At 36.4% G+C, this 19,341-nt stretch overlaps 1 protein-coding gene across 10 annotated transcripts in view; it reads left to right on the top strand.

Moving 5' to 3' along the window:
* The window catches only part of CDH18 (cadherin 18), a 1,123,620-nt gene that overhangs the window by 1,038,152 nt on the left and 66,127 nt on the right, over positions 1-19,341 (top strand). For all 10 annotated transcript variants that reach the window (XM_015451232.4, XM_073995099.1, XM_073995098.1 and 7 more), the window contains one exon: positions 10,581-10,717. In XM_015451232.4, coding sequence (XP_015306718.1) covers positions 10,581-10,717 — 137 coding nt within the window. The remainder of the gene's footprint in view (positions 1-10,580; positions 10,718-19,341) is intronic.

Below are 19,341 nucleotides of genomic sequence, written 5' to 3'. Positions count from 1 at the left end.
GATCCAAAGTATTAACTAGACATACCACGAAGTAGCTTATTTCCCCCCTTAGATTCTACCTGAAGCCTAAACTAATGAAATAATTAAATAATCATTGAGACTGGACAAGAATGTGGTCACTTTTTCATGTTTCATTAAAGATATAAAAGACCTCTAAAAATCTTCAACTATTGGTTAAAGTGTATCTAACAGCCTAATGTCACCACCACGTGATCAAATCAGGCTTACCCCTAGGAAGGGAACCTATGTCCTGGGAGGGTGTGCATAATTAGAATAAGTACCGTAGCCCTAGCTTAGTGATACTCTATAGATCTGCTAACAGGAGAATGACATCCAAATAGCTTATGTATTTCATGTGAGTTTTACAAAAAGACAAAATATTCTCTTTTTTTTTTTTTTTTTTGATGGAGTTACACTCTTGTTGTCCAGCCTGGAGTGCAGTGGCATGATCTTGGCTGTGGGCAACCACCACCTCCCAAGTTCAAGGGATTCTCCTGCCTTAGTCTCCGATGTATCTGGGATTACAGGCATGTACCACTACTCTTGGCTGATTTTTGGATTTTTAGTAGAGACAGTTTGGCCATGTTAATCAGGCTAGTCATGAACAAAAAATTCGAATAAGGTTTTGTAGCATTTCTAGAACTCAGGATTAATGGAATTTCTGGTATCTCACTTACTTAGAGGCATAAATACCAGGAAGAAACATTATAATTGCCTCTGCAGAGGTTTAGCTTAATTTTGTTTCATTGGATGGAAGTTTTGATTCAAGAGGTTAAAAAGTACCCCCAAATATCCATGTGCTATGTGTGCTACCCAGCTTATTAAGCATGTAAGCACAATACTCACTTTATGTGAGAAATCATACCTTCATTTTTCAGAAGGATTATTTTCTCAAAGCATGGCTTGTGTATTAAATTGCATTCCCAATGTTAACAAAGAGAATCATAATTTTAAGCTATACTTCAGGTGTGTGACTTTTTGTGAAGCTAAAGGTGAGTCCAAGGTTCGGCACAGTGGCTCACACCTGTAATTCTAGCACTTTGGAAGGTAGAGGCGAGAGGATCATTTGAGCTCAGGAGTTCAATACCAGCCTGGGCAACATGACAAAACACTGTCTCTACAAACAAATACAAAAATTGGGGTTGCATACACCTGTAGTCCCAGCTACTTCAGAGGCTGAGGTGGGAGGATCGCTTGAGCCCAGGAGGCGAAGGCTGCAATGAGTCATGTTCCTGCTGCTGCACTCCAGACTGGGTGACAGAGCAATACCCTGTGTCTCAAAAAAAAAAAAAAAAAAGAGAGACCAAGTTGTGGTAATATCTCACAGGATATGTATTGATTAAACTTTATCCCAACTATTGATTATTCTCAATAAAACTTACAAAACTACTTGGGTGACAAAATCTTAAATAAATTTGCTTTACCATTCATGTCTTGTACCTGCAAGTGTTTACAAAGTGACAACTGAAAGAGGTCTTCTATACTTTAAACCAGATTATATTTCTCTAAGTAGGTCACTGTAAAAATAGATTTCTGTTACATAAGTTTTAAATTAATTTATTGTGGCGAAATGGACAGAATATAATGAAAATAAGTGCCACTGAGGACTGAACAGTTGTTATTGAAATGAAAAATAACATTTCTTATGCACTTTAATAATTATCACAAATATATACCTACATAATCAAAGGGAAGCTGAGTGCCAAATGATGACCTGCATAGTTTATTTAAAGCAGTTTCTGTGGAAGGAAATATTTGAGTAAAGGTCATCATTATTGAGATTGAATTTTTACTATGTTCATAACGTCTCTGTTTGTTGGTCTCTAAAGTACTAATTTAAATAATCATTTTTCATCTCATTTCAATATACTGCATTTTCTTTTTACTTTCATCATTGCTTTAAAACATTTACTAGAGTTAAGAAATGGTGCAGAAGTTGAATGATAGAACAGAGAGCAGTGTAGAAATACAAAATTATAGCGAGTATTTCTAAGTTATATTGGAAACTTGGCAAGATCTCCTGTACTGGGTGAGGCATGAATGGGTCCATTTATCTGCCAGTGTGAAATTAGTTAAGGTTTGCCCATGCGTCTTGTCCAATTAGAGGTCTGATAAAGACTACTGAGCAAATTTGAGTTGTCAGTAACTTAATTGCACTTTCTCCGATCTATAACTAGGAGACATCTTATTGATCATTGATCATACAACTTCCAGAGTGGCATTTAATGAAATACCATTTTGATACTTATTTCACACATAATATAGTGAACATGTGGTGGTTATAGGGTTTGAATTATGTATCACAAGTTTGAATTATGTATCACAATTGTCATATAAGAGTAGCCTTTGAGTCTATTTCAACCTTTTCGCCCTCATATTAACCCTTTTGGCCACATATGCTTGTAGATTAGTACAGGATATTAACAAGATATACCACAAAGTAGTTGCTTTGCTTTTTTTTTCTTAGATGTAAACTGAAGTCTAAAAGATGGGCTTTCACAATCAATAATTGTATTACATCTTAAAATTATTTCTAGAACTGTGGTTCTATGAAGTTTTATGTGAGGTGCAAATGTATTTGTTTTTTGTTCAATGTTTAGATATTCCTCAATGAAGAAGGAATAAGCCAGCTACACACCATAAAGAGAAAAAAAAATTGTTTCTTGAATTAGCCTAACCAATTTTAAACATAATATTAGAAATCCATGTGAAGGATGACATTAAGAATCTACAAATATCTTATCTAGATGTGAAAACATAGTGACCTGGATAGGTAAGACATGATTCCTTGGCATGGTTAGTGCTACCAAAATATTTACCAAAGAAGCAAAAGACTACTATCAGTTGCCTGAAATATTATCAGAGTCTCCATTATAACTGTTGATTGATTGGTTGGCTTATTCATTCACTTGTGAGGCCAAGCAATACATCTATGTTATTGTTGGTAGAAGTTAAAGAGCTTTAGTGTCATATACTTTCCAAATAAAAATTGCTCTATGTGCTTTAAGCAGGAAATTAAAAATTAATTTTCTGACAGAGAATTTTCGGAAACAGGCTGAAGTTCTGGCTATTTGTACAGAGACTCTTCTTTATTCAGTAGTAACCCTTATTCATATCCCACTGTGTTTATAGTGCAGTCACAGGAGAAAGGAACAACCAGTACCTACAATTTATGAACTGTCTTATCAAAATAGACCGAAGCTTCCTAGGAAAGAAAGAGAGAGAAAACCACCTTCCTGAGAAACCTTAAAGCAAGTTATAGTTGTTTTCTATGAAGGCCTATCATTTAACCCTCAAGCATAAGTGATTTTCACATATCACTTCACTTCATCATCACAAGAAGATTATTATGTAAATGGTTCTCCATTTTGCTCATGGAGACAGCTCAGAGAGACTAAATCTCTTAATATCACAGCGCTAAGTGATACAGCTGTGATTAATAGGTTTGCTTGGTTTCAAATCTGTATTGATAATCTTACTACGGCTCAATATAATTTTCACATAGATGCTGGGTCTATTTTAGAAACAATTTTTCCTGGAATTGATCTTTACATTCTAAATAAACAAGGCTAAGAATCCGTAACTTATTGTACACAGAGAGAAAGAATGTAGATGTTTTTAAGTGTCTTCAAAGAGGTTACGACTTCCGATATCCGAACATTGGGAAATTCGTCCTTGGTAAGCAACCCATCCCTCACCCTAATTCTTCTTGCTTCTTCGTGTGTCTTTAAAAGTCTGTGCTCTTACAATCCAAACACTTTGGACATTTTTTTCCAATCTATGCATTCTCATCTTCAAAATTTTACAGAGATTATCTTTCCCTATCAAATATCTGTACTCCTTTCATCTACAACGAGAATAATTATATTCTTTCATTTGCTATACTAGGTGCTACAGTTTAGTCCATCCTCATCTTGTACCTAAGAATATTTTATTTTAAAAAGAGAGCTTACTACTCAAGTCTAACACATGAATAAGGGCAGTCATACTAACTGGAACGCTGATGTGTGGGAAGGAGAAAATTACTGTTTGTTTCCTGTCTACTACATGAAGCTTTTTTTTCTTCTTCTTTTCTCTTTCTAGTCTAGCAGCCAATACCAGTAGTGTGCAAAATGCTATCTCACCTCTGAAGGAATTCCAAACCAGATCTAAGATCTTTCTTTCTCTCTGTTTTTCTCTAATATATCATATGAAATCATCAAATTCCATACTCTCTGGATGATCTCTGATGCACATATCTCTATTTAACTGTTATTCATCTTTCAAGACTGATCAAATACCATGTCTTCCATGACGCTTTTATTCCTTGGAATTTTATTCTCTGATCTCTTCATTAAACTCTCTGGCATCCATCACTATAATAAGTTTCCTGTCCCTCCCTCCCTCCGTCCCTCCCTCCATTTCTTTCTTGCTTGCTTGTTTTCTTGCCTTCTTTCCTTCTTTCTCTCTCTGTCCCTTTTTCTTTCTTTCTTTCTTTCTCTTTCTTTCTTTCCTTTCTTTCTTTTCTTTCTTTTCTTCTTTCTCTCCCTTCCTTCCTTTTCCTTCCTTCCTTCTTTTCTTCCTTCCTTCCCTTCCTCCCTCCCTCCCTCCCTCCCCCCTTTGTTCTTTCTTTCTTCTTTCTTTCTTTCTTTTTTTTTTTTTTTGAGACTGAGTCTCGCTCTGTCGCCCAGGCTAGAACACAGTGGCGCGATCTCGGCTCACTGCAAGCTCCGCCTCCCAGGTTCACGCCACTCTCCTGCCTCAGCCTCCCGAGTAGCTGGGACTACAGGTGCCCATCACCACGCCCGACTCATTTTTTTGTATTTTTAGTAGAGACGGGGTTTCACCGTGTTAGCCAGGATGGTCTGGACCTCGTGATCCGCCCGCCTCGGCCTCCCAAAGTGCTAGGATTACAGGCGTGAGCCACCGCACCTGGCTTTTCTTTCTTTTTTCTTTATTTCCTTATTTTCCCAAAGTAAACTATTGGACATATTCTCTCTTTTTAAATATATATTTCTCATTCCTTTTGTGTACTCTTTCAAATGAAAGTATTTTTGAATGAATGGATCAAGATTGTAGGGGTTTGTGCTTGTGTTGCTATAAAAATACCTGAAGCTGGGTCATTTATAAAGAAAAGAGTTTTAATTGGCTCATGGTTCTGCAGGGTGTGCAGGAAGCCTGGTGCCAGCATCTGCTTCTGGCCTCAGAGAACTTACAGTCTGGCAGAAGGGGGAGGGGAGCCAGCATGTCACATGGTGAGAGTGGGAGCAGGAGTAAGAAGGGGAGGTCCCAGGCTTTTAAGCAATTAGATTTTGCGTGAACTGAGTGAGAACTCACTTATCACCAAGTGGATGGGGCCAAACCATTCATGAGGGATCCACCCCCACAATCCAGTCACCTCCCACCAGGCCTCACCTCCAACACTGGGAATTAGCTTTTAATATGAGATTCAGAAGTGAAAAATATTCAAACAATATTATCACCCCTTTAAAACTTTCTCCTTTTAAAAACAAAGAAGCTGGCCTGGTGTGGTGGTTCACACCTGTAATCCCAGCAATTTGGGAGGCCGAGGGGGGCGGATCACCTGAGGTCAGGAGTTAGAGACCGGCATGGTCAACATGGTGAAACCCCGTCTCTACCAAAACTACAAAAATTAGCTGGGCGTGGGGGCAGATGCCTTTAATCCCAGCTACTGGGGAGGCTAAGGCAAGAGAATCGTTTAAACCCGGGAAGTAGAGGTTGCAGTGAGCCGAGATTGTGCCGTTGCACTCCAGCCTGGGCAACAAGAAGGACACTGTGAAAAAAAAAAAAAAAGCTGATAAGTATTACTCAGTAGACCTAGATTGTGTTTTAATCTCTTGCACTATCTCCTTATTGTTGTACAAAATTCTCTATTACTCTGTGCCTTGGTTTCTTCATTTGCAAAAGGGAACTAGTAATAGTACCTACCTCATGCAGCTGTTTTGAGTGTTTAATGAACTAATGTTTACAAAGCACTTAGAACCCCATCTAGTATATTGCAAGTGCTCCATAAATGTTAGCTCTTCTTACCTCTTACTAGGTAGCTTTGTTAAATAACTCATATAAGTATTTAAGTGTTTCCTCTCTACCTCACACATATACCAGTACTCAAAGGTTTATATTAAGGGCCAAATCAGAATTTGAAGAAACTGTTTAAAATGTCTTATATGGCTATAAATCTTCTAACCTCAATTTATTCTGGTTCATTTTTGATAGCTGTAACCTAGAATTTTTTTTTTTTTTTTAATTTAAAACCCCAATTCCACGGGTTTTATGATTAGTCCTCTTTTAGGACCTATGTCTCCTAGGCAAATGGTTACTTGATTTTGTATTTTCTAAATACTCCTGAAAATGTCAAATCAATTATTTGTAAAAAAATCTAAATATTGATATATACATTCATAAAGTATTAAGTTTTTTTAACTTTCTGAGGGCTTATGAAACAGATTTTATTATAACATTATTTGAAAAATAATTTACTGAGAATATTCTCATCTCTTTTAATTGTTTGATTAACGGTTTTATGGACCCATGTCACTTCTTAATTCTAAATAGAATGATTCTACATTTAATCTTCAAAATAGTCTTGAATAGTTTCTCTTTTCTCACATTTCCACTTTACTTACTTCTGAGTTTTTATTTCCACGTCTGGGCAGAAAGCCAAAGGTGGTTAGGCAGAACTATTTAGTTCTACTTGAGTCAAAATTCAATTGCAGCTTCATGAATAAGACTCTTTGGATCCAAGCATCGCCCAAAATCTAGCCCTTAGGATATTGATTTCCCTAGAGAGCTAGATAGCTTAGGAAACTCGGAAGCAAATAACATGAGTCTAAAGATGCGTGCCTAGCATTATGCTTACCATTTTTCTAATATATAAACTTAATTTAAACCTACATAAATTAAAATACGTTTAACTCTAAAAATATTAAGCCACTGATATTAGCACTTATGTTAGAAAGCCCAGTGTGAAGTGGCTAAAAAAGAGGAGATTGCGCTGGCAAAAAGAATACATATATTTTGGAAAACAAAACAAAACAAAACCTATTTTCTTCCAGACTGACAGTTCTAAGGTGATCGAATTTCTAAAACGAGACATGCTCTGCCATATTTCATAGGGATCTATAGCAATATAATCTGAGCTTTTCTGATAGTTGCTGCAGGAAACTTTGAAGCTGAATAATAAGTTCCAAATTTGAGTCCTCCAAATTTCAGATACAGAAGCTGATTTTCTTACAGTAACCAAAAATGGACAATTTCTTAAAGACAGGTTAACATTAGATAATAAAATAGCCAGAAAGCCTACTGATTACATTTTAAAGGATGTTGTCCTTTCCACGTGAAAAGACATCTGTCATTTCCTAACCAGTTCAGCCCTCATCCTCAGCATTTATCCTCTGAGAAAGAGATATTATAAGAAGGGTGGGTTTTTTTTTGTTTTTTGGGGTTTTTTTTTTTTTTTTTTTCTAGTATAGACTCAATTCAAAGAAGGTGCAATGGTTTTACTGTAGCATTGCTTTATGCTTTGAGAAGTCCAGTGACATATAGATTTCCCACTATTATGTAGCATCTTGTTTTTGTGTCTCAGAATAAGATTTACTTTAAAATTGTACCTTTGCTTGTTTAAATTTCTTTTTTATGTTAAACTTTTTTCAATTAACATGTACTTATTATTAGAACATTCAGTGTTAGAACATTCAATGTACAGTGGTCACCTCCTTGTTTTGATCACACAAGTGATACAATCTGTCTCTTTTTATGTGTTTTTTAGTGATAAGTTAGATTTCTTGACTCCTTGCTGTGTAGTTTCATTCTCCATGCTGCTATTAATATCCTCTGCCATGTGTGTTCATGCCTATCCACAGGAGGTTAGAAGATTTCACACCTTAGCAATATGCTCTGCATACCCTTCTAACACCTTATGCCTATGAGAGGCATGGGGTTGTACTGCAATTCCACTTACTCTCTGTTCTAGAAAGTCTGATGAATTTTGCAATATTTACATCACCACACCTATCCTATATTTCTACCCAGCTTTTCTTCTTTTACTCATACTAAAATGGAAGAAGCATCCCTATTACTTTCAATGGGAAATTTCTACAACTGCCCTGGAATCCAATTCTTTTCACCTTCTCATGAGTTTTACCATTTTTGATAGTCCGCTTTTTCAAAAGCATCATTTCTTTCAGCAAAGATAATGCTTCTTATTTCCCATATAAAAGAAAATAATTTGTTGAACCCACTTTTCTGATGACATAAAATGCTTTTTTTTTTTTTCTGCTGTTCATTCAGGAAAAGATATCGATCCATTGTCTTGACTCATGGTCTTTGTATCTTCTCTTGAAGCCACTGCAATAAATCTCCAATCCTTTGATATTTTTTCTGATGTTATTCTTGACAAGTTAACTATTAATAATACTGTCTATCTTGCCAAATCCAATTAACCCTCACTAACCTCAATCAATCTCCTAACAGACTACACCCCAGTTGTTAGCTCCTTCCTTCCTGGTGAGACATTTCTTGGCTGCACACCACTCCCCCTCCCAGTTTTCCCCTCTCTCCTTTGGCTGCCACCATCTCTGAACAGATATTGGCCTGCTCTATACTCAGTAGGTTGTATACTTTAGTGCTCAATCTTTTATTTCTTTTCTCTTACAATTCTGTTCCAGATGAGATGATACCATTCCCATTACCTTACCTTTATGCTCCTATGTCATCTCAAACTTATATTTCCTGTTTAGAAAGGACAATTGAACTCCATACCCATATTTGACTTTTGCTTTTTATTCCACGTGGGTATCTAATGGGCATTTAAGACGTAATCATTCATTTTTCCCAAATTACCATTCCCTAACTCTTTTTATCCACCTCAGTAAAGGGGCCTATCAATTAAATAGTAGGTCAAACACACACATGCAAATGAAGTCACCTGTGATTTAATTGCTGTACTAATGCCACTTCAACAAAAAGTCTATGAATTGCATTTCATATATAGCAATATGTTATGCACTTCTTTCCATTATCTTGTATCTTTCCATCTTTGTCCAAGTTGACAAAGAATTTGTTTATAAATTGTTTTCAAGTTTCTACAATCTATGATAAAAAGTAGCCAGTGTTATTTTTCAGAACATGAATTAATCTTTTTATTTTTTTGAATTTGACATTCTTCCCATTGCTTTCACAAAAGAGTAAAAACTCTTTGCCTTGTCCTACCTTGTCCTAACTCTTGGACATTCACGTTTTCAGTTTGCATAGCCACATTTACATAGCTTTGTTTTCTAACCAATTCAAACTTTTTATTTAATTTGGATCTTTGCATCTTGGTTTTCTCCATTTCCTATGTTCTTCCCTAGCACTTTTCACATAATTAGTCCATTTCATCTTTCAGGTCCAGATAAAATATTACTTAAGCTTAGATTTAAAAAGAGAAATAAGCATTAGAGGCTTTAGGAGAAAAGAGAATATTTCTCTCCTTAAATAGTTGTAGAAATAGTCTGAAGCTTTTCTAGAGCATATGATAATTGTTTAATAGTATTTATTCATAGATATGTCAATCAGCTGTTGCTAAATAACACATAACTGCAAAACCCAGGGGTCTTAAAAAAAGCTATGTCTGACTATACCGTATGTGTCGATGGGTTAGCTGAGGGCTAGCTGAATTAGGCTAGCTTTTGATGTCAGTTCTGTTTATCTCTGGGGCACTCAATCATGCATCTGCACATTTACTAGGTTGATCTACTCTAGGTTGGGAGCCTTAATTGGGACAACTTTGCCCCAATTAAGGTCTTACCTTAATTCCTCCTGCTAGGACAAGTTAATTAGCCCAAGCATGCTTTTCTTGTGGCAGTGGCATAGCATACAAGGAAACATACAAAGTCTCATGAAACCTAGGCCCAGAAAGAAGACAGACAAGATCACTTTCAGCTCATTTGATTACAAAAGTAAGCTGAAATCTAACCCAATATGAGAGAATCCTGCAAGATTACATGAATTGAAGAGGAAAAATAATTTGTGGCCTATAATTCAACCTATCTTTATTTTTTATCTCATTCTTTGATCGAACAAAGGTTTAGTTGAACTGTGATGGAGGTACAATGTTAATAAATATAAATGTTTTGTTTTTCATTTTATATTTATCTTTAAACCTTAGCTACAATGAAATTTCAAGATAAATTCCTAATTTATCTCTGACTTCAAGGATTCTAATTTTTTTTTTTTTTTTTTGGATAATAGCAACAAGAAATCTTATTGTAGTTTTTTTGTTTTTTTTTTTTTAATTAAACATAGGTTTCTAAGAGGTAAGTTCTTTTGGTCTCTCCATTATTAATCCCTGTGTTTCTACTATCTACTTTTATTCATGGAACTTGGTAAGACCTAACAAAATTATTCTTTGAATTAGTAATTGAACTTAGAATTAAAGACTGACAGATAAAAATAATTGATGTAAGTTCTATAAAAATATAAAACTGCCATGTAATCAAATATTGAACATTTTAATGTATTTAAATATAATGCTTCTCTTGGTTCAGTTGTATTTTCTTCATTATAACATCAAATAAAAAATTCTCTTTTTTTTTCTCTAGATACTTCATCAACTACAATGCTGAAGATGACAGATTTTTCAACATTGATGCCAATACTGGAACCATTAAGACTACAAAGGTTCTTGACAGAGAAGAAACTCCATGGTACAACATCACAGTCACTGCTTCAGAAAATGGTAAACTACTTCATATATCATAGTAAAAGATGTCACTGGTACAAGAAGACTTATACTGAAATATCTTTATTTTTGATATCAGGATCTAAGAGAGTAAGCGGAATGTATTAGATATAATTTATTATCAGAGAATAAGCGGAGTATATTAGATATAATTTATCCTTATCAGATAGCATGAATAAGTCTTGTACATTCCTCCTTACTGTAATTCTGACACGGTGATGGAAAATTGGCATCACAGAACACTTATGCCTCATCCTTGAGTCAAGGGCATTTGGTTCTCCTTCTAATTGGGAGACTTGCTTTTTCATTTGCTTTTGCCGTACTTAACCTATCAAGTCTTTGGAAGAAGGGTACCTCATATGTGTGGTAGTTTAGGGAAAAAGAAAGAAATAAAAATATATAATTGCACATGGATTATTTTGTCAATGTAACACCTCTGCTCAAGTTTCAAAAACACTTATAGAACTTACAGTAAAAGAATAATTCTTGGAATTTCAACAGCCAGATCTAGGCTCTCTTCAAGTACATGTTCTAAAGCTGAGGGTAACTCTTGTTCTACCTCCACCCAGAATATTCCATTGTGATAAACACCTAAGCTCAGGAAACAACATACAAAAATACGTATCCATAATACTGCTGGGATCATAAAGGTAGATATGACTGTGTGAAATGAAATTAGAATATAATTCTAAGAAAATGAAGCCATCTTCATAACAATAAAGTTTTTTAACATATTCATAAGTAGACCAAAGGTACGAATTATCCTCACTTTAAAAGTGATGAAGAGTTTATATATATATATTTAGGAAATGTTTTGATGTGTTCATGAAAAACCATTAATATATTAGAGTTTAAGAATACTTCACATTTGAAAATAGTGCCATATAAAGTAAAATCACGTTCTGTTTTTCTTTCGGAGGATCTAAAACATTAAAAATTGTAACAGCTTCATTGATATATCATTCATATAGCATAAAATGTACCATTTTAAAGTGTATAGCTCAATGGTTTCTAGAATATTCACAGAGTTGTACATCCAGCACCACAACCAATTTCAAAACATTTTTATTACTCCAAAAAAAACAAAAATTCTGCATTACTTAGTCATAATCCCCCACACTGCCTCACCTTAATTCAGGAAGCCATTAATTCACTTTCTATCTCTATAAATTTGCCTGCTATTGCTTTGTTATATAAAAGAATCATGTAATAGGTAGTCCTTTGTGACAGGTTCCTGTCATTGAGCATTGGTGTGTTAAATGTTTATCCATATTATAGTAAGTGTCATCAGTACTTAAATTTTATTGCCAAAATTATTCTATTGTATTGATATATCACATATTTATCCATTCTTTACTTGACAAACATTCATCTGGTTTCCATTTTTTTTCCTAATATGAATAATATTGCTGTAGGCATTGGTGTGAAAGTAGTGGAAATGTTTCCGTTTCTCTTGAGTATATGCCTAGGAGTGAAATTGCGGGTAACTCATATGATAATTCTATGTGTAGCCATTTGATGAACTGGCAGATTGTCTTCCAGAGTGGATGCACTGTTTTACATTTCTGACAGCAATATTCCAATTTCTTCATATTTCTACCAACATATATTCCTATCTGTCTTTTTATTATAGCCATTCTAGTGGTGTGAGGTGGTATTGCACTGTAGTTTATGCATGCTTCTATTGCCCTTAATTATATAGCAATCATGAGGCTATTTCAGTGTTTTTTATTCTACTTGGATTTTGGTGTCTACAAAATTAGCTCAAGTGACTTTCATTTGGATTGGTTTTTCAACATAGTATCTCTGTAAAAGTAACTTTTCACTAATTCATTTTAAAGGGGTGCTCTAAAGAATCCATGAGTGAGTTCAATTGCAATCACTTCTGGTTATTTTCGTCTTCAAAATAGCCAGATGTTAGCAATCGTGGATCCTTAGTAACATAAGAACAAATTAAATGGTGATTAAATAATAAGGACTCATTAAAAATTAGTTAAGAAATAAAGGGATGAATGGGAAAAATATATCCAAGAAAAAAATTATGAGGGCTGAAATGGTTTGATTGTGTCCTCACCCATGTCTCATCTTGAGATGTAGCTCACACAATTCCCACATGTCATCGGAGGGACCCAGTGAGAGGTAATTGAATCATGGGGGCTGGTCTTTCCCATGCTGTTCTCATGATAGTGAATAAATCTCAGGAGATCTGATGGCATTATGAAGGGGAGTTCCCCTGCACACTCTGTCTCTTGCCTGCCACCATGTAATATGTGACTTTGCTTCTCCTTTGCCTTCTTTCATGATTGTGAGGCCTTCCTAGCCATGTGAAACTAAGTGCATTAAACCTTTTTCCTTTATAAATTACCCAGTCTCAGGTATGTCTTTATCAGTAGTGTGAAAACAGACTAATACAGTAAATTGATACCAATAGAGTGTGGTAGTGCTGCAAAGATACTTGAAAATGTGGAAGTGACTTTGGAATCTGGTAACAGTCAGAGGTTGAAACAGTTTGGAGGGCTCAGAAGAAGATTTTAAAAAGTGGGAAAATTTGGAACTTCCTAGATACTGAGAGTGCTCGGAAGACAGGAAGATGTAGGAAAGTTTGGAACCTCCTAAAAACTTGTTGAATGGCTTTGACCAAAATGCTTATAGTGATATAAACAATAAAGTTCAGGCTGTTGTGATCTCAGATGGAGATAAGGAACTTTTTGGGAATTGGAGCAAAGGTGATTCTTAATGTGCTTTAATAGAGACTAGCAGCTTTTTGCCTCTGCCCTAGAAATCTGTGGAACTTTGAACTGGACAGAGATGATTTGAGGTATCTGGTGGAAGAAATCTCTAAGCGACAAAGAGTTCAAGAGGAAGCAGAGCATAAAAGTTTGGAAAATTTACAGCTTGATGATGAGATAGAAAAGAAAAACCATTTACTTGGGAGAAATTCAAGCTTACTGCAGAAATTTGCATAAGTAACAAGGAGCCAAATGTTAAAAACCTAGACAATGGGGAAAATGTCTCCAAGGCATGTCAAAGATCTTCACAGCTGACCCTCCCATCACAGACCCAGAGACTTGCACGGGCTGGGTCAGGGCCCCCTGCTGTGTGTAGCCTAGGTACTTGGTGCCCTGCATCCCAGTCGCACCAGCTGTGGCACAAAAAGGGCCAAGGTATAGCTTGGGCAGTGACTTCATAGGGTGCAAGCCCTAAGCCTTGGCATCTTGCACATGGTGTTGAGCCTGAGGGTACATAGAAGTCAAGAACTGAGGTTTGGGAACCTCCTCCTAGATTTCAGAGAATATATGGAAACCATTAGACATCCAGACAGAAGTTTGCTGCTGGGATGGGTCCTCATGGAGAACCTCTGCCAAGGCAGTACAGAAGGGAAATGTAGGGTGCAAGTCCCCACACAGAATTTCCACTGGGGCACTGTCTAGTGGAGCTATGAGAAGATGGCCAACGCCCTCCAGACCCCAGAATGGTAAATCCTCTGACAGGTTGCACTGCGCACCTTAAAAAGCCACAGACACTCAATGCTAGCCCTTAAAACAGCTGGGAGGGGTCTTGTACCCTGCAAAGCCACAGGGTTGGACCTGCCCAAGCCCATGGGAGCCCACCTTTTGCATCAGCATGATCTGGATGTGAGACATGGAGTCAAAGGACATAATTTTGGAACTTTAAGACTTGACTGCCCCGCTGGATTTCAGACTTGCATGGGGCCTGTAGCCCCTTCATTTTGACCAATTTTTCCCATTTGGAGTGGCTATATTTACTTACTTAATGCCTGGATCCCCATTGTGTCTAGGAAGTCACTAATTTGCTTTTGATTTTCCAGGCTCATAAGCAGAAGGGACTTGCCTTGTCTCAGATGAGACTTTGGACTGTGAACTTTTGAGTTAATGCTGAAATAAGTTAAGGCTTTAGAGGATCATTGGGAAGACATGATTGGTTTTGAAATGTGATGACATGAGTTGTGGGAGGGACCAGGAGTGGAATAATATGCTTTGGCTGTGTCCCCACACAAATCTCATCTTTAATTATAGCTCCCGTAATTTCCACATGTTGTGGGAGGGAGCAGATGGCAGGTAATCGAATCATGGAGCTCATCTTTTCCATGCTGTTCTCATCATAGTGAATAAGTCTCATGAAATCTGATAGTTTTATAAAGGGGTGTTCTGCACACACTTTCTCTTGCCTGCTGCCACGTAAGATGTGACTTTGCTTCTCATTTGCCTTCCGCCATGACTGTGAGGCCTCCCCAGCTTCAGATATGTCTTTATTAGCAGCATGAGAACAGACTAATACAAGGGTGTTGAGCTACTTCTTCAGAAAAGAGAATCAACTCCAGAAGCATTTCAATCAGAAGCCATGCTTTTGATTCATTTTTATTCGCTACCTCACTCCAAATAATATTTGCATTAAGTAGAATGTAATTTATGAATATATATGAGTTCATGCATTCATAAAAATTATGTTATTTGCAATCATCACCAAAATAAATGCCTGTTTTTACTAAGTAACATCCTGATTATATATTTACTTGGTAAAATATAGGTATATTTTTATTATGTGCAATACTTTATATGGAGTTTGAGTTGATCTATATCTACTAAGTAAAGCAGTACAAAATTGTAATTTTCTGAGTTTTTAGATGGTAATAAAACAACCTTGGAGAACACCTCAATGAGCATTACTAAAATATAATTTAATTCTAATCATAAATAGGTGTATAGAAAGAAAGAGCACTAGTAAAGATTTTATAGCCATGTTGGGAGACTGTATTTAGAAATGAAATGCATGCACTGATTACTTGGCTTAATTGCCTGTTAATGTCATCAGGAACATTGCGAGGTACAATTGTTTGTCAACCTTAATCTCAACATCAACCACGTTACCCAAGTATTTTCTGATATATTCTGTTTTGGAAGGGTAGCTGATACTTTTTCAAGTTGTATTTTTAAAAATCGTCTTAATGTACAGGTTCTGAAGAGCCAGTTGTTTTGTGAAGTGACATTCAGTAGTGAATGTTTGTAAGTATTTTTTTTAGCCTACCTAGGGGTTTATGTCAACAAGAGAAAGGTGCCTCCTCTGGGCAGGTGAGGCATTGCAGCAGTATCTAGGAAGGAATGAGGGCAAGGGGAAAACAGTGCTTCTTCCTTCTTGTGAGCAGGCCTTGTTTCAGGGTCATACAAGATACCAATATAAATATTCCAGTTCCTAAATCTGTACTTATTCTAATATGACCCTTTAGGGAAGCTGATGTTTGCTGAGCCCAATCATTGGTCAGGTTATTTTAACTCAGTAAGTTTTATTTTGTTATTTATTTTTGAAATTCATATTGTGAAAGAAATTAACTTTTGGAATTGTAAAGATAACATTATGAGGATGATAAATTCAAGATATTGTCTATGGTCAGAGACCTAGAAAGTGTTGTATTCTCATCATATATCACAGTTTTTGGGGAAAAGTACTTTCCAAGTAAAGACCTGCAGAACGTTTCTGCAGGGGGTAACACCACCTTCCCTCTATGCAATCTATAATACAGCTGTTTGGTAATTTGAATTAGTTTTCTATTGTTGTGTAACAGATAATAATAAGATTTCTGTAGGTCAGAAATTCAGGTGGACTTAAGGTCTCAAAAGGCTGAGATCGTGTGCCAGCTGGAATGAGCTCTTCTCCAATGGCTATGAGATTCTTACTGGATAATAAACTTTCCTTCAAACTTACATACTGTCACTCAATTTTCCCTTTATGCATCCCTGGTATAATGCTTATTACGCATATTTCCATCCCAACTCTTTGTTAGGACCTACAAATAAGACATCAATGACTGCCTGATAACCAAAACCTATCAGTCCTTTTTACCTTTCATCTTTCCCTCATTTCTTGGTGACATTTGACTATGTTCATCTTTCTTTTACCTCTTACAATTTTCTATATATTAGCTCCCATTCCAGTATTTTGGTGTTGGGTACTTTATCATCTTTATCCTAAAATATCTTTCAATTAACTCATGCAGAATATATTAATAAATGATACTTGCTAGGCAGTGTGGTATTTTAGACACTAGGGATATTGAGAATATTATTTTGCCTTTGAGGCGTTTGAGTGTAATTCATAAGACAAGGTAAGTAGATAATTGCATTTTGGAAAATTACTGCGGAAACAGGATTTTTAGGGATAAGAGAGTTTTTTTAGGGGCTACAAAACGGTAGTTTAATCACTCTAAGGGGATCAGTGAAGGTTTCATAGAGAGGATAATGCATGGATTCAGTCTTGAGTTGAGGGATAAGTAAAGGTTGCCCTGCATATTCTCTTCTGAATCCAAATGTGTCTGAATTTGTGTGTTAAGATTCTCCAGAGAAACAGAGTGATAGGGAGGATGTGTGTGTGTGCACACACACAGACACATATATATGTACATATATTGAGATATGGAAATAGACAGAGAAAGAGAGAGAGAAAGAGAGAGGGGGAACAGAAAGATTTATTATAAAAATTTGGCTCACGTGATTATGGAAGCTGACAAATCCCAAATCTGCACTCTATCCCACTTTGAGTCCGAAGGCAGGCAGACTGCTATAGAGCCAGGAAAAGCTCATGCAAAGCTGTGAAGCAGGAGAATTCTCTGTCATTGGGGGGAAGTAATTTGGTTCTAGTCAGGCCCTCAACTGATTGAATGAGGCCCACCAACAATATGAAAGACCATCTGCTTTACTCAGTCTCCCAATGCTAATGCTAATCTCATTCCAAAACACCTAGAATAATGTGTGACTATATAAATCTGAGCACTGCATGGCTCAGGTAAGTTGACACATAAAATTAACCATCATGGTACCATATACTGCATCATTCACACCGTTATCTGAGTGATATTTCGCAATATCTGGATCTCAAACCTAACTACACATTATGTTTTTGAGTCCCCTCAAGTGTTATACCCACTGCTTATCTGAGATTCTGAGATTCATTTTTCCTGAAGAAGGTCCTCAGCATCTTACATTCCAAACTGGTAGCTCTCAAAGTGTGTTCCATGGGAACTAATAATGCAGATGCTCAGGCCTCGGCCCAAATCTAGTGAATCCGACACTCTGTGGTGGAGGCCCAGAAACCCTGGTTCTGTCAGGCCTTCCATGTGTTTCTCATTCATGCTAAAGTGTAAGGACCATTGCCCTATATGAATCTAATGTAAAGTTAAGGTTAAGGTTAAGAAACATTGTTTCTAACCACAATTTGATTTAAATCATAGCTCCATTTAGTTCCAATCCTATGACAAACACAGGCGCAGAGACACATAAACGTTTCTTGATGGTCTAAGAAATAAACTCCACGTGGATGGATTTCCTTAACAAGACTCAGCCCTGTCTGTTTTCAGCTTAATCCTCTGAAAAATGTGTATTGTGTTTTTAGTCATAGTCCCCACACAGGCCAGGGTTTTTCAATAATTTCATAATCCTTTCATCTCTCAGTGACCTGTTTTCATTTTGCTCTGCTTTACAAAGTTACTTACTTATAAGAACTGTTTAAAATGTCACATCTGGGCCGGGCGCGGTGGCTCAAGCCTGTAATCCCAGCACTTTGGGAGGCCGAGGCGGGCGGATCACAAGGTCAGGAGATCGAGACCACAGTGAAACCCCGTCTCTACTAAAAATACAAAAAAATTAGCCGGGCGCGGTGGCGGGCGCCAGTAGTCCCAGCTACTCAGGAGGCTGAGGCAGGAGAATGGCGGGAACCCGGGAGGCGGAGCTTGCAGTGAGCCGAGATCGCGCCACTGCACTCCAGCCTGGGCAACAGCGTGAGACTCCGTCTCAAAAAAAAAAAAAAATTAAAAAAAAATAAATAAAAATAAAATAAAATAAAATAAAATGTCACATCTGTAAAGTTTTTTTGCAACAAACTAGACAAATATACAGTTTCTTTTCTTCCACAGGTAAACGTTGTGCATGCATTAAGTATAGCACTTATCACATTTCATTATAGTATTTTTTTCACCTCTATGGGCTTGTAACCATGTCAAGTTTAGAAATCTGGTCTAACTTATCTTTGTTCATCATAGTATTGTCAAATACTTAGTGAATGTCTTGGTATACAGAACGTGGTTAGTAAATTGTGTTAAATACATAAATATATTTTGCTCCTAATTTCTCTACCCATCATACCAGCTTAACAACTTCATGATTCACTACACAGTTTATTCTTCATTTAATGCAAATATCCTATTTAACCTTGTTCTATGCACTAAATGTAAAAATTTCTTTGACCTGATCAATTCACCAAAAGGAAACTCTAATCATTCATTGCTTGTATAACAGATAAACTTCCAAAAGAGCCAAAGTTTGGGAGATTATACTTTATTAAAACTTTCAATGTGTCTGAAAGCTTCTGCTATTTCCGGAATTTACAAGTGAAACAACAAAAAGTGCATATTGTATGCATTGCTTCAGCTGTCTTTTTCACTTTTTCTTTATGAAGATTACATACATAACAGTCCACAAACCAGTGTTTGTGTTTTCTTTATTCATTGACTCTTTTTAGTTATTTTTTTCTCAACTCTCATGCAAACATATTGAAAGACTAGAATCCACAAATTTCAAATGGAATCCAACTGTTAATGTCAGATGATAGAA

The sequence above is a fragment of the Macaca fascicularis genome, chromosome 6 (genome assembly GCF_037993035.2).
Source record: "Macaca fascicularis isolate 582-1 chromosome 6, T2T-MFA8v1.1".
In the NCBI taxonomy this organism is placed as follows: Eukaryota; Metazoa; Chordata; class Mammalia; order Primates; family Cercopithecidae; genus Macaca; species Macaca fascicularis.
Note: the sequence above shows the minus strand (reverse complement) of the source record. Positions and strands in the feature narration are given on the sequence as shown.